At 41.5% G+C, this 20405-nt stretch overlaps 1 protein-coding gene across 3 annotated transcripts in view; it reads left to right on the forward strand.

Annotated features, from left to right (window-relative positions):
• The first annotated feature begins 176 nt into the window (after positions 1–176).
• LOC139757073 (uncharacterized) overlaps positions 177–20405 on the forward strand; it is a 28265-nt gene continuing 8036 nt past the window's right edge. Inside the window, exons 1-3 of one of the 3 annotated variants that reach the window (XM_071677118.1) lie at positions 177–301; positions 14720–14912; positions 16604–16795. In XM_071677118.1, coding sequence (XP_071533219.1) covers positions 14729–14912; positions 16604–16795 — 376 coding nt within the window. In that variant the 5' untranslated portion in view covers positions 177–301; positions 14720–14728. Of the gene's footprint in view, positions 302–10051; positions 10422–10525; positions 10663–14719; positions 14913–16603; positions 16796–20405 lie in introns of those variants that run through there. The other 2 variants (XM_071677117.1, XM_071677119.1) reach the window with 2 other exon arrangements.

A 20405-nucleotide genomic window follows, 5' to 3' on the forward strand; every position in this document is an offset into this window, starting at 1 on the left:
AACATATCTAAACCTATACATTTTTCCGGAATACCAATATAATTTCAGAAATCCTAAGGACTGTGATTGATTACACGAACTGTAAACATATATATGAATATATATGGAGACATCAATTACTTAGTGTAATACCATACGATACATGTTTCAAACTCAGGAATTCAATAAACTGTGTTGGATGGTGTTTTATATTGGAAGTAATGATGAACTCGAATGATATTTGATTGTAGGTGTGGGGTCCTCTATGTGAAAAAGACGTCATCATTGCTCTTGAGGATCATTCATTCGTGTTTGTTCAAAGGTGAGTATAGATGGTCATTACCTAGAGTTGTATGTATAAATATTTTTAGACAACTGCTTCTTAAGGTATTGCTTTTATGGCAAAATGTCAGATTTGATATTGATTGACTCTCTCATAACTGATAGTATTACCGCATTATATATACATCCGCCGCAGGTAGAAACTACTGTATCAAAGCGAAGTAATATGGATACATGATGAGCATGACAAGAATGTCATATGCATATCTTTCCGGTCTACCCTTAAGCCAGACCGGAGGGCCCTGGGGTAATTATGTTTGATAAAACTCTAAGTATACAATAAATACAGCGGAAATGTACACCAAATGTATTTTGTTGATTTGCAGGTATACTGAACTTTTCTGAGATATAAACAATATTTTTTGATGAACTGAGCTCCACTATTAATTTTGAAAATCAAATGATATTGTCTTGCCAGTGTACTTATATTAGTTGAATTGTGCATCTCTAGGTTCACCAGATACATCCAGATAGAGGACAGATATTCCCAAATAGACATTATACTTCAAGCTAGACTTCATATGCATTGATTGGATTTTTGACCATTTGAGCTACAACATATCCAGATACAATTAGATGTACACCAGATATACATCTGATGTATTTGATTAATCAATTGTGTTAAGATTTATTGTAGGGGTGCCACAGAAATAACCTAGGAATTTGGTAGAAACAAATCTATAGACGTTTTACACTTATTAGATGTATGGAGTATTGCATATTATAACATGATAATAATGTGATTGAATATATTGGGTTAATTAACATAAAAGTTGTTAAATCACTTGTAAAAGTCAACTGAAAATATCAAAACTCCATCAAACTTCCCCTAGCAGCTCAGAATCAGCCCTGTGCTTTGGCAGTAATATAGCATTAGGAATATAATGAGATGCTAGGAACTATGTGGAGAGGATAGGTGGTGTCATTACAAGCTATTTATTGTTGGCTTGAGTGGGTGAGGGATATTTCGATTATGTCATTGAGAAAAAAGAATAGCTTTCTTGTCAAGGGAAGTTAGATGAGTTTCTCAAAGATTTTGCTAGATTATATGGTTTTACATATTCTTATGTTGACACATAGTCTGGGAGTCTGCATGCCCATTCTGTCTCAAAATGAATCAAGTGGAGGCAAGCTGGAGGTATACAGTGCATAAGCTTAGCTGTATAGTTTTTCATGTTTTCTTTGTACATCAGTTGGTTTTACATTTATTTGTTTGTATACAAGTTCTTTATTGTATGGTAAAGATGAAAGATTTGGATAATGATACATCCCTAATAATGTGAACAAATTCGACTCAACCTCTACCACCACTACTAATCCCACCACCACTCCTGCCATCATCACCCTACCGCTTTCAGAATTATTACAATTACTCTAGATCCGCCTACACTACTCCTCTAGTATAAAGAACAATAATGCTGTCACCTATATCACCACCACTCTATCCACCACCAATACTAACACAATGAGATGACCTTGGTTAGGGCATTCACTCGCCTGTGGCATCTTATTTGATATAGAGATAGCCTACATTCAAAATTTCATCAATTTAGTCCATTCATTTGCAACTGTAATACTAGAAGTAATTATTCAGATCTTTTCCAACTAGTGTCTTGCTATGACCTTTATTTTCTCTTTTCTTGCATCTTTCAAAGTTTTATTCACAACCACGTTATGAAATTGTTTCAGAAACTTGAAGATTGTAAATGTCTTTCCTCTTTCTTTTAATTTTTCTACAGTGGGCTGATTTATGGCCGCCAACGTTGTTCTGTAATGGAGAATAAGTTTACTGGCTATACTAGAGGTGTATGTTCTAATGCAAGTGAACTTTGTAAGCAGTTACCACTAGCTGCATCACTGCTCATGCTGCCAGCGGCCACTGGGTACTGCTGGCTGCAACAGTACCTCTTTTAGCCAGTGACTCCTGGGCACTTCTGGCAGCACCGATTTTTGTAGCTAGCGGCCTCTGGGTACCAAAGGCTGCACCAGCCAATGGCCCCTATTTACCAATCACCATATTCGTATAGGACGCACCTTGTCCACCTGTAACTGAGATAGAACTCAGATCTAGCACGATGATCATATCGCAAGAGAGAAGTTTGAATGACGAAATTTGGGGATACTTATGGTGAAGAAGCAGAGATATTTATAAGGTGAAGAATAGGTGAATCAGAAATTGTGCTGGACTCAGCGAAGAGCAGCTTTGCTGTGATTCCAGGCAAAGATGCAGTAGAATGGAAGAGTTTTATGGTTCTGTCCCTGAAGAGACAAGTATCGAAGCAAGGTCAGTCGAATCAGACCTGAGAAGATGATAGATTAATGGAAGGAGTACAGGGCTCCGTTCATGTTAGACTGACGTGTCATATGGTCAGCACGACACTTGGGGCATCTCGGTCACCGAACCAGGGCTGGTCTCGAGGGGAGTTAGTGTAGACGATACACAAGACACCTGCAAGCCATCTCAAAGCGCCGAAGTTGGTGTTTCGAGGGCGAGACTCGAGGTGGATGACCTCATCTGGAAGTGACCGAAACAAGGCCATGGTCGGAAGACTTATTAGGGGATGGAAATAGATTCAGGAATTCATGCTGGGTGTTTAATTTGAGCGGGAGCGTGATTGGTGGGCTGGAATCCCCCTCACCCTTCCCCTTTCTTGTGTTTCAGCTTCTGACAGTTGGAACAAAAGGAGCCAAGCGAAGATGCTTATCCTTCTTGAAGGCTTCGGCTGAAGCTTCTTCATTTGTCTCATTCCTGGTAGGAAAATTTATCGTCTCTGACCCCACATTGTAACCCAGGCTCTCTCAATTCTACCATCAACCTCGTTGCCTTCATCTGTACCTAATTCGTGCGTGTGTGTTTGATACGCGTGTTTACATATTGGAATGCGTTTTTGTGATTATTTGCTCTCATTTCCGGGAGTGAGGATATTCAACCTTGGGCCAGATATTTCTTAACTTTACAAGCAGAATTTTGGCATTTATTGTAACCCTCGTTTCCAATACGTAGCTATCTGTTACGTCAGTAATATTATCTTCATATTTTTCTCATATCTTGTAATGGTCTCTAGAAACTCCATCACTTTGCCATATTGAGGGATTGGGTGATCACATTGTCAACTCGAGTTAGAAAATTTGGGTTTTCGTATTGCCTCTTCTCTAACAAGGGTTAGTGAGTAGCTGCTTTTCTCTGATTATATATATATATATATATATATATATATATATATATATATATATATATATATATATATATATATATATAAGTACAAATGAAGTGTGAAGCGTGGTAGGTGCGTGGCTGGAACTACGTCGTCAGTCGGCGAGCGCACGTGATACCTCGGCGTCTGCCATGCCGACGGAGTGGAAGGTTAGATCGCTGCGTAGAAGAACTCGTTTAAGATGCGCGGCTGACGATGTTACAGGAGGGTTAGAGGTGGGCATGGTAGCCCTCCTCTTCCTCTTGCTACCACACGTTACGACACCTTAAGGAATTTGTCTTGATGGAGACGTCCGTTCTCCTTCTTAGAACCGTCCTCACTTCTGGCAACATTGTTGCCCTTGGAGGCTTCCCGTAACCTCCGTCAGTACGACGTTACGACTCCGATTATCTACGAGTAGTAGGTCTTGCCCAAGGGTCGCACCATCGTACCCTGGAGTCATACCGTCAAGATCAAGGAATGAATGAAAACTAATTTTTCTTGATTCATTACTCTTTCCATTAGAGGATATTTATTATTGACGTTCCCTAAATGAGAGTAAATGCCCAGAAGTTGCGGATATGTCGCCTTTATGGAAAATCCCGACTCACCGTGAGTTGCGTAACACACTGGGAAACCAGAACGCTATCGTGTAGTAAGACGGAGTCACTGATGGAAGCGTTTTGTGACGTGTCTGCCTCAATTCATTTTCATTTAGCCGTGGCATCATCCAGTTGAAACAGGTTTTACAAGCGTGCGTTCCAGTTGATAGTGTGTTGTTGGTAAGGGTTATTGCTGGTGTTGTGGGAAAGGCAGTTCGGTATGAATGAATGGAGGAAATGTAGGTGTTACCGGACTCTCTTGGGTTACTGTTACACACGAGCGAGAAGTCGCCTTCGGTAATCATCGTTGAGTGAATGGAAGGAGTCTCTCGATGAACTACTCGCTCCATAGGAGCCAGTCACTTCCCTGTTCCAGTTTGGAGTGCAGCCTCGAAGGTTGTTTTCCGTCAAAAAATAGACAAACGAATAGGAAAATCCCTAAGGAAACCTTTTTTTCGTAGCAATTGGGACGTTGAATGCTGTGTCCTTGGAGGTAAACGCTATCCTCGGATAACATGATGCATGGCTCTCTCCTTCTGTGGAGTGGTAACAAGTTATGTTTGCCTGGTGACGTATAAATTCCCCCATTCCCATGTTCAAAGCTGTCCTATAGACCTACGGTAAGCTGCTACGTCATACGATGACGCTTCCTGGAAAGTTGCGAAATGTGACGTCATGCTGCCTTCAGCGGATTGAAGTGACGTTTTCCACGATTTTCCCGGAATTTGTATTTTGCCGACTCTGGAGTAAAGACTTGACCTTTGACCTGACCAGTTAGGGACAGATCAGGCGTCACCTCAAGGGTCTTCATGTCGTGCTCATAGGTTCTAATATAGCAGAGGTAACGAGAGAGATAGTCTTTGGAGTGGAGGCGACCTACCAAAACCTGGTCGCTCAGTGTGAGAAACACGTTTGCCAGCCACTGATGTAAACATTGGAGTGGTTGGGGTATAGGTGTTCCACATGACAGCAACACGCACCTTCATATATGCTGCACTGTACCCCATGTCAGACCTAAAGGAATAATTATTTAAACAGTACAAGGTGATCGAGAAAGAAATAACCTGATAACAGTGATGTTGTTTGTAAGGCTCATTCGGCTGCAGACATCCTCAAGATCCTTTCCCCCCCAACCTCCCTATCTGGGGGTTTACCCCCTCCCGGGACCCAGAGATCACGTGTAGTGTCAGGTGAAGGCAAGGGTCTGGGCTGGGAACGGGGAGGCGGTCAGCCAATCCCTATTTGAGGCCTGGAGAACAGGGAGGGCCAACAGGCCGATTCCTTCGCTCAAAACAATAGGTACAGACACCCTATCCTTGCCAACCCACTCATCTTTCCTCTCATCTTTTCCTCTTGCCTCCGAATATTTGGACATCTCGTCCCTTGTAGACATTTTCCGTCATGTGAGCTTCCAAGATAAGTGTGTCATGGCCTCGTGAAAATTTCGACAGAAAACGAAGAAGATTTTATTGAACTAAGGTGAATGAAAATAGGTTTGCTCGCTGCGTACACCCAGGTTGGTGGTGCTGGACCCGGGCTATGTTTATGGTGAACCCAGGCTGCGTTAGACTGGTTTACCTGCGGTATAGCAGAGTAAGAGAGTTAATATGTTTCGCTTTTTACTGATAAACGCCGGATCTGCTGGGAAAGACTAAAAACACTTTGGTTGTACTTGAGAGCTAAAGAGCGTAGCCTTTGAAGAAGTAATTTGCACGTAGAAGTCTTGCAATGCGTTCTTAATATACATACGAAAACAATTCCCCATTTGCCACAGAAGGCTTTAAGACATAACCTTTGAAATCGAAAGATGGGGTTGGTAGAAAAAGGAAAAGTGTTCAAAATCTTCCCACTGTACATTGCCCTGCACCATACAGTTGAGGTACTGTTCGTACGTTCTACACGCCATCTGTTGGCAAAGAAGACGATTAGCGCGATTGGGTATTTTTCCCTTGTTTAAAACTAATCCAACCTTAAACGGTTGTGGAAGAAAATCCAATTTGCATTTTCGGGAATGATAACCACTTCGAATAGTAATATGGTCATGACATATACATACCTGGCTTATAACCCTCTCATATCCCTCTTCCATCGTCATAAATTTTATATTCTTATATTTCAGTGGTAACTGCATTTACGCAACCTTGGTTTGATCCATGTTCACAAATGTGTTGCTGAGGAAATGCCATCTCATGTCCCTCTGTACACTTCTCATGCCTAACTTCCATTGGTCCCTTCTTGCTCTGGACACACCTGTGGTGTATCATTTAACATCGTCACGGTCTCTTGGAAATTTATACCCACGTATTGAAAGCCCTGGTTTTTCTTTCCATCTACCTCTCGCAGATTGAAGGCTTGGTCTCAGACCGAACTCTGGCTCTCGAAACTATATAAAAAAAAAAAAGGTATACTAAAGATAAGATCCAGACCGAGTTGTGGCAGGAACCACCCCCCGAAGGCATCATAAGATGTACGTAAGGTCGGGTACCAGACCGAGAGCCCTGGAATTCGATATCCCAAAACCAACGTAAGATAACGCATGTTTCCCAACCGATCATTGGGGGTTGGAAGACCTCCGAAACAATCGTAACCTAAGGAAAGGACTTAGATCGAGCTGTGTGATCAGAAGACCTGTGGAATAATCGGAAGGTATTAATAAGGTAATGTTCTGTCGTACTCAAGATGTTCAGGGAATGTCAGATGTAAAACTAATGCGGAGTGGGGCTAGTAGACTCGAGTTCCTACACCTCGGGTCATTACCTGGGATTATGCGGTAGTCTTGGCTGCCGAGCTTTGGGATCGATATAGGAAAGACGCCGAATGAAAGGTGACGTGAATCATATGGAAATGGAACATATAAAAGAAACATTGAGACAGGCTATATAAATTGTGAAGACAAAGCTCGAAACAGCGGCTGTAACCAAATTTAGTTATGCAGAGGAGATGGCTTTGGATTGCAGGTTATTTCACCTACACATGTAACTGGGAAGGGATCGAATGGATAGATACGTGAGTAAACATGGATAGGTGTGTTTTGAAGGCGCCTTGTAAAGCCCATTGGTAGACTTAAATGTAGAGTTCCTGTCTATCTTGCTCTTATATTTTAAGACTCATGACTCATGATGATGTCATTGGTTTAAGTTTTCCTTCTTCCCCGAACTCCAGTTTGACGAACATTGTGTTCTTCACATACCGAGTGTTATCTGTCATGTTTAACTTTTGACCTCTTTGATTCATATGAAGTTGGTAGATTTTCCTCTTTTTATAACGAAGTTGAGAGATGTTCGTAGGCCGGGATGTGGGCGGAGCCAGTGGTGGTCTGACGCGCATGACGTCGCGCAAGTTGAAGGTCAGGCTACCACATCCACATTTTTTTTTTCTATTTATGTGTATTATTTTCTTGGTCATGTACTTCCCCGCAGCCTCTCAGGCTTTTGCCTATTGCGTCTTTCCATGTCGGTGGACAGGAGTTGAAATATGTGGAGTTGCTCAAGGAATGGAAAGGTGGAGAAATCGTTCTAAATATGTATGTACGATATGTATTTACTGAGGCGTGAGTGGTTTGCTGATGATGTACCTCTAGTGCCTGTTTTGAAACGGACGGGGTATTGGATGTGGATTGAAGTAATAAATCAGTAGCTAAGCTTGGTGTAGAAACAAATGAGTAAACCAGAGGAAAACGGAAAGTGGTGGACAGAATACTATGACCCTTGCATAATTAAAACTAGGCGAATCTTAAACATCATTGTTGTGATTTATGAGACGGTGCTTTTCCCACCCAGCCCACACTTGGCCCATGTCCAAACCATGTGTGGCCCATGTATTGACCAATACTTTCATGAGGCGTCATATTCACAGTGTATTTTTAAGTTTTCCTAATGTTGTACACGTGACAACTCGAGCACAGCAGGAGGAACGTAATATTTTTTGTTAAATACGTACTGGGGATCCCACCAGTTCTGGTATTACAGGGAGTTCCCCCTCCCTAAAGCAATAGTCCTGAAGATCTAAGTAATAGTAGTAGTAGTAGTAGCAGTAGTAGTAGTAGTAGTCTAGTATTAAAGGTTCGCAGTATTGGATGGGGTAGAAAAGACAAGAAAGTATGCGCTTTAGCCATAACTTTTCTTTATCAGTTTATTATATGGTTAGGAAAAATCATGGAAGTACGTAGCTAACATTTTTTTTGTTTGGTCTCGATGTGTTGACATTAACCATTCGTGAATGTAAACATTTCTGAAAGCCGCCACAATGACGAGAAGTTTAAATTAGGTCTCCACAATTCTTCGCATGGTTGATTTACGCAACCCAGTTCTGTGATGCCAAAGCTTCTTTTACAGCTGTTGGAAAGATTCCGAAATATAAATATGTAATCTTATTGCAGGTGAAGTTAGGCTTGTGAATTGAAAATGTATTTAAATAGCGCGCATCGGCAAGCGGCATGATATACGAGGCCTTGTCTGTTCCCACATCCCTCGGGGTGATACCTAGGGACAATAAACTATTATTTAATGTGAACGATTTCTTGAAGACTCATATATGTGAGCAAAGTTTTGAATAGTACACATGAAGTGCTATACATTCAAACTGGGGAAGATAGCTATTTATGAATCACAGATCAACCAGTAGTAAGCTTCGGACAAGGGTAGAGCTGGGTACCATTCCAAAAGGGGAAATTTAAATTTAATTTCTTAGCTCATAGCTCTTTCATACGTCGTATTGATGCTGTATATAACGTAATGGGATAGTGAAATATCACTCGATAGCTTATCAGTAAGAGTTCTTACAATTAATGGAAAACAGTGAAATTGACAATAGTTGTTGTGTAAACTTATGGAATCGACAGGTGAGTTCCCCACACCTTCGCACGGCACCTGCGCTTCCACGCGCTTCGTTTGGAATTATCCTAGATTTTTTTTGTTTCTGAGAGAATTGCGCAGCCACCAGTCCAGACTGAATAGTCGTCACGTATGGCAGAAACATGTGTCTTTACGGAGTGTCAATCACGAAGCACAGGAAAAGAAAGAACGATGAAAATTGCACAGCTTTTGTTGTTATGGATTGAAAGGGGACCAGAAGGTAGATACAAAGCAAATTCAGCAAAATACTCACACACCAGTTGAATTTATATACATGTTTATATATATAAGTAATGTTTCTCCATTAATGTATCTAGTGCGAGAAACATTATGCCACAGTTTTAGAAATTATAGAGTACCTGGTAGTCAAAAATCACCCAAGTAATTGGTCTCATGATGGACTGTTTTATTGACATCTTTAATGCCGTCTCATTTTCCAGCAATTATAATTTAGCTAGCTGTGGCAGTGAATCTTTTGAGCACGACGGTCCATGGCGTGCCATGACCTAACCTAAGCTTAAGGGTCGTCAAGGGTCACGCTGACTCTCTCAAGGGTTGTACACACCCGTTACTGAAACTAATGAGGCAGATTGAACTACTAAAGTAAGACGTTTAGAGACATTGAAATGCATGCAAGATATCAGTAATTTTCTGTTAACAGTCTCATTTTTGGATTTGAGGGATTTCTTAAGATTCTTTCCAGCACATTGTTCTCCTAATCCATACTTAGTGTGGTATGGCTGGGGTTTATACTCTCGATTAAGTCGATTTTTTTACTATAATTTTTCAAACGTGACGAATAAGGAAAGTTAACACAGGTATATGTGTTGTGTGGTAAACACTAGATTCATGACCTGATGAAATGTAGATAGTGGCGACCCCTGGAGGAAGGAGGGGACACCAGAGTGAAGATTGGCCCCTGATCTAATCAACAACAAGCCTTTTGGGGTGAGGGTTGCATCAGATAGGCAATGGAATGGATGACTGATGATGCCGATATGGTGTTGATGGTGGGAGGGGCAAGTGGGGAGGCGTGGCGGGCCAATCCGGGCGGCAGGTGGGCCGTCATCCTGGGAACATCAGTATGGCGCCTTCCTGGGCGCAGAACGAACGTGTTCGTGAAGCCAACTGTGTTTCTTCCGCCCGCTGTTCAGACTAGCGCCCACATCCGTCCAGTGTGTTTGCCCACTTCCTCCCCCGCCGTGAATTTGTACATCATCGTATGGACAATGAAAGTGTTGTAAACAATTGCACGATTTCATGAGCTGGAGTGTCTTGGCAAAGAGGAAAATACAAACATTCGTAAAGTTTCATCGGATTTATTAGTGTCAGGAAAAGGAGATATAACTAATTTAGCCGGAGTGCCTCAGCGAGAAGATAAAGCTATACACTTCTCTTCATTTTTTTAATCGGCTGGTGTGAAGCATTTGGAAAGGCTTGGGAGCTATAAGGTAAGTAGATGATCTTCGCTCCGGAAAGTTGGTTTTTTATATCTTCTTTGTTGCATAACGTGGTGAGACCCGGGTGTTGTGAGGGAGTGCGGACCATGTGTTGTGCAGGCCAGGCTTTCATCACCGCGAGTCGTGTAGGCCATCTTTGCACCAGCGACCGTTGAAGCCACAGGCATCAGGTGTGGTACAGGCCAGACCAGCTGCACAGTTGTGGTGCAGGCTAGGCTACACCACTCCAAGGGTGGGTAGTGTGTGTGTTTGTATTATCGTCGCTCTCCTGTCAAGTGAGGCGTGTGGTGTGAGTGGCCAGGTAGAGACTCTCTTTGGGAGGGTGGGTAGCGTGGGAGAGCGTCCAGGTCCAGGGTTGGATTCCCTGATGAGACGTGCCCTTGGCCGTGACCGTGGTCACCCACACCGGCCCTGGCCAACCCCAGTGACGCCATGCGGTCCCTCTACTCCTCACACAACCACAACAGGAGCACAATGGATAAAAGAATTGGAGACTTTTAAGTGTCACTCAGCCTATCCTGTGGATATCATAGTGAGGCTTTCTACATATGACTCACCTCAGGTGTTACCATGACCGTGTTGGACCACATGACTCACCAGACAGGAGTAAGAGTGAAACTCCTACGAGATTTTCCTCTGCAGCAGGAAACAAAGGACTTATGTCAGTGGAGCCTGCCCCAAATAGGTCGAGGTGACAGGCGGGGTGCCCCAAGGTTCTGCTCCGGGAACATTTCTCTTCTTGATCTATGTAAATAACATGACTGAAGGTTTGGACTCCTTCCTGAATATGTTTGCAGATGATGCAAAAGCGATGAAGGATATGAAAAGCGAAGGGGATTGCTTCAACTTACAAGGTTTGCCTAAAGAGGCTCCGCAGTGGTTCTGGTGATAGTTGATGATTCGATAAAGTGAAGGAATGCCTCAATATGCTTATCATCCAGCAGGAAGTAAACTTCAGGATTTTCTGTGTGTGGTCATAACCGTTAAGTAAACAAAACATTGATGATATAGAAATAAATACTTCGAGAGATGTAGGGATAGAACAACCATAGGACGCATCGTGAAATTAAACACGAAACTTGTTAAAAAGGATGTAGAGAAGTACTTTTATAGTATAAGAATGTTGGATGAATGGATTAGAATGACTGAGGACATGGGTAATGCAGACAAAATACAGAAATTTAAGATGTATGATGGAGGATGTTCAAGAGATAGGACCCCACCAGAGTAAAATTCCCTCCCCATTCAGAACAAGTAGGTAATGGTATTGACATAACCTTATTAGAACACATGACACCACATGTGTTGCCGTGACCGTCTTGGAACATGACACCACAGGACTTACCATGACACATGCTTCACCACATATGATCCCTTGAATGTGTTAGAGCACATGACTATAGGTGTTTCCCTGAAAATGTTAGGTTACTTTAACGATTCTGATCCTAAAGGGTCACTTCAAAATCCTGGCCATCATACCTAAGGCTCATATCGTCATCCTCAAAAGTCATAATGTCGTGTTCAAAGGTCATATCGTCGCGCTTAAGGGTTGTAACGTGTTGCTTCAGGGTCGTTCCTTCGTGAGTTCATCAGCTGAAATCTACCGTGCGTTGAGTACAGTGCAAATGATTAAGTACTGAGGAGAGCTCATACCTTGTGTGGATCTAGTCCTTATATTCATAAGCTCAACCTTGGAAGTGTATATATATATATATATATATATATATATATATATATATATAGGGGATAGGGGAGAAAGAATACTTCCCACGTATTCCCTGCGTGTCGTAGAAGGCGACTAAAAGGGAAGGGAGCGGGGGGCTGGAAATCCTCCCCTCTCGTTTTTTTTTTTTTTTTTTAATTTTCCAAAAGAAGGAACAGAGAAGAGGTCCAGGTGAGGATATTCCCTCAAAGGCCCAGTCCTCTGTTCTTAACGCTACCTCGCTATCGCGGGAAATAGCGAATAGTATGAAAAAAAAAAAAAAAAAATATATATATATATATATATATATATATATATATATATATATATATATATATATATATATATATATATATATATATATATCCAAAGCTTAACGTAAACCATGGCGACTCCGACCTGTTAAGTGCTGATGTTCGAGACTTACCTCGAAGAATGGAAATTCCCTCATCGTAGTATTTCCCTTGGGTCAAAAAAGATACAAAGAATTCATACGGATTTAAAGTCCACCGACTCAAGGGTGGCTATAATACTGCTCCTCATTGACTTATTATATTGGGTATGTTGATGGCCAACTTTGTTTTGATTTATTAACCGTGTGCCAGTTTTAGACTATTTCATTCCAGGTGAGAACGTACCCTTATCTCATGGTAGAGAGAACAAATGGAAAAAGGAATTTAAAGATGAGGGGGAGAAGTGTTGACAATCAAAAAATAGGTCATGGTGGTACAAGACCACCTCACTCAATTGTGTACGTGGCTGACGAAGACCTTTATATGATGAGACCAGACTTCGATGAAACTCAGTACTGTCCTTATGTGCAGAAGAACGTTTTCTTAATGGCATTTACATTTGTGCCCATGAAATTTTCGTCACCAAGTATCACGTTGGAAATCTTATGCACTACCTACATCTCCCTCGTCTCCGGATATAACTTTTCTTGTATTATTAATAGTGACGTAGTGTGCAGGGGTGTGTTAAGTTAGCCCTTATTTTGGGGAGTAAGAGAGGCGACAGTGCTTATACCTTGGTGAGAGCGGCGACCTCATTCAAGGTCAGCAGGTGTGGAGTGTGCTGAGAAGGATCATGAGATGGGGGTACACTCAAATCACATTTACACCGAACCTTGAGACCACCATCTACCATAATTACATCCTAGACATGATAATCTATCAATATGGTACATGATAAAGGGTCCTTTTAGTTGTCTTGGCAACGGTTTCCTCCTACTGTTAGCAGGTGTTTGGGCCGCTTCCACCCATCTCACACCCTCACAAAGCACTTGTCTTCCAGGCAAATTCCGAGCATAGCAACACTGACCTGGTGACTACACCAGTTGCACAGCATATCTCTTTGTTTAGAGAGGCAAGCTGTATCCCATCATATTATATTCTGTTGATTCTATTGTATGTGTTGCAACAACTAGGATTTGAAGAGTCAAGACTAAAACCCCAGTTACTGTTGTAACCATTTTTACTCTGGTGTGGTGCAGCCGCCAGGGTTGATGTCATCCCACTTATGATAAACAAATGTACAGGATATGCTAGTTGGAGAAACCATTCTCGAGAATTGTCTGTTAGTATATTCAGAGGTCGCAGGAGGACCGAGGCATGATTATCTGAGCGACAGATAACCATACCAGAACCGATGATCTGTAGTTTAAGATATAACACAAAGGATAAGTCTGCTTCATTCCTAAGAATGTCGTCTATGCCCAAGACCTTGGTTGCATTAATAGTACAGAATAAATATTTCATCAGGTTAGCTGCATGATTTGATTAGTACTATTTAGATTTTATAGGATGGCCTTTTATTTTATTAAACAGCAAGATTGAAATGTAAATTTTAATGCCCTGTCATTTCTTTTATTCTTCTAATATATAGAAAGTATGGATTTTCATGTATGAGAATCATTTATTGTATGTTACTGGTAAACACACTACAAAGAAGAGGATCCTAGCTTGGGCCAGGTCGTATGTTGACCTGCAGTCAGGCACACACCAATTAATACATCTTGAAGACTACTTGCAATTAACACAACCAAATTCCTCGTGTTAGAAGACATGTTTCTTTGCCTGTTACTTTAATAGTTTCACTCCAGAAAGTAGCCTTTACAATTTGTCCCCTCCTGTCGTTTGTATTTTCATTGTCTTTTTCATTGCTCATACTTCTTGTAATTCTCTTATAATCCCTCATGTATTGCTCATTCCTCCTATGATTGTGGTCATTGTGCAGTCCACGTTATCATTTGTATCTTTCCACCGGTTTCACCATTTGGACACCTTTTGGTCTGACCCAAGTAATGGCTGTCATTTACTTTAAGATTTTGACCTTTGCTGACCTCTTACATTTATTACGTGGAGGGATAACAGGTATAGCCAATTTGAGTTAAGAATAGCAAATGAATGAAAATTTTGTTGCTTTGAAAATAGAGCTTATAAAGGAAACTTACAGCATCTTTTAAAAATGAAATGATGTCAGAATCATGAGCCAGCTGAATTTGTCAATGTAAACTAAGTTTTTTCTAAGGAAAGGTGGAATGATTGGTATGTGCTGTGCATCATGATAATATTAATTGATCTTGCAGGTGTAAGTGATGACAGCACTAGTTCGTCGATGGGCACTGGACTCCCAGCTGCTGGTGGCCATCCAGAACAATGATGTCAACCGTGCTCACAAACTTTTTCAGGCTGGAGTTGACACAGACACACGCTTCTCTATCAACTCACAGCAGCGGCCAGCTCTCTGCCTCTGTGTTGAAAACAATGATCTTGACATGGGTAAGTCCTGGGCATTATCATTTATTTTCTTTCTTTTCTTTCATTCAAACTATTCGCCATTTCCCACGTTAGCAAGGTAGCGTTAAGAACAGAGGACTGGGCCTCTGAGGGAATATCCTCACCTGGCCCCCTTCTCTGTTCCTTCTTTTGGAAAAATTAAAAAAAAAACAAGAGGGGAGGATTTCCAGCCCCCCCACTCCCTCCCCTTTTAGTCGCCTTCTGCAACACGCAGGGAGTACGTGGGAAGTTTTCTTTCTCCCCTATCCCCAGGGATAGGGGAGAAATGTATGAAATATATATATTTATTTATATTCATTATACTTAATTGCTGTTTCCCACATCAGCGAGTTAGTGCCAAAAAACAGACAAAGAATGGCCCATCCACTCATTTACACTTTATATATATATATATACATAAACACCCACATATGCACATATACATACATATATATATCAACATATACACATTTTCCTACACACACACAGACATATACATATCTACACATGTACATATTCATACTTGCTTGTCTTCATCCATTCCTGTCACTACCCTGCCCCACAGGAAACAACATTGGTACCCCCTGCTTCAGCGAGGCAGCACCAGGAAAACAGACAGAAAAGGCCACATTCATTCACACTCAGTTTCTAGCTGTCATGTGTGATACACTGAAACTACAGCTCCTTATCCTTATCCAGGTCCACAGACCTTTCCATGGTTTATCCCAGATGCTTCACATGCCCTGGTTCAGTCCACCAACAGCACGTCGACCACAGTATACCACATCATTCCAATTTACTATTCCTTGCACGCCATTCACCCTCCTTTATGTTCAGGCTCTGATTGCTCAAAATCTTTTTCACTCCATCTTTCTACCTTCGATTTGGTCTGCTTCTCCTTGTTCCCTCCACCTCTGACATAGATATCCTCTTTGTCAGTCTTTCCTCACAAATTCTCTCCATATGTCCAAAACCACAACCAGGCCCCACAGACCTTTTCATGGTTTGCCTTGGATGCTTCAGATGCCCTAGTTCAGTCTGTTGCAAATTGAACCTTGTATAACACATCTTTTTCATTCACTCTATCCTGTGCACACATTTCACCCTCCTGCCAGAGGAAAATGTGTGGTTTGTGTTTTTGTATGGAGGCCAGCCACATGAAGAGACTGTTAAGAGACCTCCATTTTACCCAGAGCATCTAAGCCGTGGCATTATCTATCCTTAGTTCATCTTTCTCTCATCCTATAACCTTTCTGTATTTAAGAGTTAGGTATAAAAACTACAGAGCCATGATTTCATCTGTTTTTCTTGATCACAGTATAAGAATGTATGTTTGAATATCTATTCATACTATTACCCATTTCCTGCGTTAGCAAGGTAGCGTTAAGAACAGAGGACTGGACCTTTGAGGGAATGTCCTCACCTGGCCCCCTTCTTTGTTCCTTCTTTTGGAAAATTAAAAAGACTGAAAGGGGAGGATTTCCAGCCCCCCGCTCCCTTCCCTTTTAGTCGCCTTCTACAACACGCAGGGAATACATGGGAAGTATTCTTTCTCCCCTATCCCCAGGGGATATGTTTGAATATATATGAGTAAATCAATGTGCATTATCATTTTCTTGACTAGTCACTTTATATCTTCATCTGAATTAATGTTTCTTAAAGATATTTTGATAGATTCCATTGTTTCTTTCCAGTTCAGCTTTTGGTTGAGTTGGGTGTAAGCATAAACCAAGGAGATTCTGGAGGTCTGACCCCGTTACACATTGCATGCACCCATGGTTATCCTCATCTTGCCCGTCTCCTTATCAAGGCTCGAGCTAATGTCAATGCTCGCACTCACCAGGGACACACCCCACTCCACCTAGCAGCCTTGCGGGGAAGTCAAGGTAATATCAAATATTTTCATTAACATGGACTTTTTTTCTTTATTGTTCCTCCTGCCAGCAGCAGGGGTGTATGATTTCACCCTGGCTGTTTAATGTTTATGGATGGGTTGGTGAGTGAGGTGAATGCAAGGATTATAGAGAGAAGGGCAGGTCTGCAGTCTGTTGGGGTTGGAAGGGGGCCTGGGAGTTGAGTTAGTTATGGTTTGCTGGTGGTAGATTTGTGTAAGAAACTGCAGAGGTTAGTTTCTGGGTTTGGGAGAGTGAGAAAGGAAAAAGTTAAGAGTCATTGCTTGAGTTTTCACTGGGAATGAAGAGTTACCTTTGGTAAGGCAGTATCATTGGGAGTATATTTTTGTTAAAGAACTTCTCACTCCAAAGATGTCCATATTTCCCTGCTACTGGATAAAGTGCAACCATAGGTTACAGGAACCTTTAGAAAGAGGGTAATTATATTTTTTTCGTACATGCTTGCCATTTCCCACGAGTGTGTTAACATCAAGAACAGATGACAGAGCCTTAGAGGGAAAAATCCTCACTTAGTCGCCATTTATGATGCAGGGGATATGTGGACAGTATCCTCTCTCCCCTGTCCCCAGGGATAATATGTATATGTTTATGTATTTTTTTATTATTATTATACTTAACAGCATATCAACCCCAGTACATCACATCATTCCAATTCACTCTATCATTTGCATGCCTTTCACCCTTCCTGCATGTTGAGGCCTCAGTTGCTCAAAATCTTTTTCATTCCCTCCTTCCATATCCAGTTTGGTCTCCCAGTTCTCCTTGTTCCCTCCACTTCTGACACATATATTGTCTTTGTCAACCTTTCCTCACTCTTTCTCTCCATATGTCCAGAACATTGCAGCTCATCCTCTTCTGCTTTCTCAACCACTCTCTTTTTATTACCACACATCTCTCTTATCTCAAACTTACCTCCCATATATATATATATATATATATATATATATATATATATATATATATATATTTTTTTTTTTTTTTTTTTTTTTTTTGTCGCTGTCTCCCGCGTTTGCGAGGTAGCGCAAGGAAACAGACGAAAGAAATGGCCCAACCCCCCCCCCATACACATGTACATACACACGTCCACACACGCAAATATACATACCTACACCTATATATATATATATATATATATATATATATATATATATATATATATATATATACCTCGCAAACGCGGGAGACAGCGACAAAGTATAAAAAAAAAAAAAAATATATATATATATATATATATATATATATATATATATATATATATATATATATATATATATATAGTGCATAGTGCCACTGTACAAAGGCAAAGGGGATAAGAGTGAGTGCTCAAATTACAGAGGTATAAGTTTGTTGAGTATTCCTGGTAAATTATATGGGAGGGTATTGATTGAGAGGGTGAAGGCATGTACAGAGCATCAGATTGGGGAAGAGCAGTGTGGTTTCAGAAGTGGTAGAGGATGTGTGGATCAGGTGTTTGCTTTGAAGAATGTATGTGAGAAATACTTAGAAAAGCAAATGGATTTGTATGTAGCATTTATGGATCTGGAGAAGGCATATGATAGAGTTGATAGAGATGCTCTGTGGAAGGTATTAAGAATATATGGTGTGGGAGGCAAGTTGTTAGAAGCAGTGAAAAGTTTTTATCGAGGATGTAAGGCATGTGTACGTGTAGGAAGAGAGGAAAGTGATTGGTTCTCAGTGAATGTAGGTTTGCGGCAGGGATGTGTGATGTCTCCATGGTTGTTTAATTTGTTTATGGATGGGGTTGTTAGGGAGGTGAATGCAAGAGTTTTGGAAAGAGGGGCAAGTATGAAGTCTGTTGGGGATGAGAGAGCTTGGGAAGTGAGTCAGTTGTTGTTCGCTGATGATACAGCGCTGGTGGCTGATTCATGTGAGAAACTGCAGAAGCTGGTGACTGAGTTTGGTAAAGTGTGTGAAAGAAGAAAGTTAAGAGTAAATGTGAATAAGAGCAAGGTTATTAGGTACAGTAGGGTTGAGGGTCAAGTCAATTGGGAGGTGAGTTTGAATGGAGAAAAACTGGAGGAAGTGAAGTGTTTTAGATATCTGGGAGTGGATCTGGCAGCGGATGGAACCATGGAAGCGGAAGTGGATCATAGGGTGGGGGAGGGGGCGAAAATTCTGGGAGCCTTGAAGAATGTGTGGAAGTCGAGAACATTATCTCGGAAAGCAGAAATGGGTATGTTTGAAGGAATAGTGGTTCCAACAATGTTGTATGGTTGCGAGGCGTGGGCTATGGATAGAGTTGTGCGCAGGAGGATGGATGTGCTGGAAATGAGATGTTTGAGGACAATGTGTGGTGTGAGGTGGTTTGATCGAGTAAGTAACGTAAGGGTAAGAGAGATGTGTGGAAATAAAAAGAGCGTGGTTGAGAGAGCAGAAGAGGGTGTTTTGAAATGGTTTGGGCACATGGAGAGAATGAGTGAGGAAAGATTGACCAAGAGGATATATGTGTCGGAGGTGGAGGAAAGAGGAGAAGAGGGAGACCAAATTGGAGGTGGAAAGATGGAGTGAAAAAGATTTTGTGTGATCGGGGCCTGAACATGCAGGAGGGTGAAAGGAGGGCAAGGAATAGAGTGAATTGGAGCGATGTGGTATACCGGGGTTGACGTGCTGTCAGTGGATTGAATCGGGGCATGTGAAGCGTCTGGGGTAAACCATGGAAAGCTGTGTAGGTATGTATATTTGCGTGTGTGGACGTATGTATATACATGTGTATGGGGGTGGGTTGGGCCATTTCTTTCATCTGTTTCCTTGCGCTACCTCGCAAACGTGGGAGACAGCGACAAAAAAATATATATATATATATATATATATATATATATATATATATATATATATATATATATATATATATATATATATTATCCCTGGGGATAGGGGAGAAAGAATACTTCCCACGTATTCCCTGCGTGTCGTAGAAGGCGACTAAAAGGGGAGGGAGCGGGGGGCTGGAAATCCTCCCCTCTTGTTTTTTAGAAGGAATAGAGAAGGGGGCCAGGTGAGGATATTTCCTCAGAGGCCCAGTCCTCTGTTCTTAACGCTACCTTGCTAATGCGGGAAATGGCGAATAGTTTGAAAGAAAGAAAGAAATCTCTCTTACCATTTCATTACTGCTCAATTAAACCACTTCACACCACATGTTGTCCAAAAGCATTTAATTTTCAACACATCCACCCTCCTCTGCACAGCCTTGAATATAGCCCATGCCTTGTATCTGTATAATATTGTTGGGAATATTGTTCCTTCAAACATACCCATTTTACTCCTCCCAGATAACATTCTCTCTTTCCACACATTCTTCACTGATCCCAGGACCTTTTTCCCCTCCTCACCCTATGACTCACTTCCACGGTTGTATTCACTGCCGTGTTCACTCCCAGATAACTAAAACACTTGACTTCCTTCAGTTTTTCGACATTCAAACTCACATCCCAAGTAACCTGTCCCTCACTCCTACTAAACTTAATAACCTTACTTTTATTCACATTCGCTCTCAATTTTTTTTCACACACTCTTCAAACTCAGTCACCGCATTCTGTAGTTTCTTACTCGAATCAGCCACCAG

Source organism: Panulirus ornatus, chromosome 24 (genome assembly GCF_036320965.1).
Source record: "Panulirus ornatus isolate Po-2019 chromosome 24, ASM3632096v1, whole genome shotgun sequence".
NCBI lineage: Eukaryota > Metazoa > Arthropoda > Malacostraca > Decapoda > Palinuridae > Panulirus > Panulirus ornatus.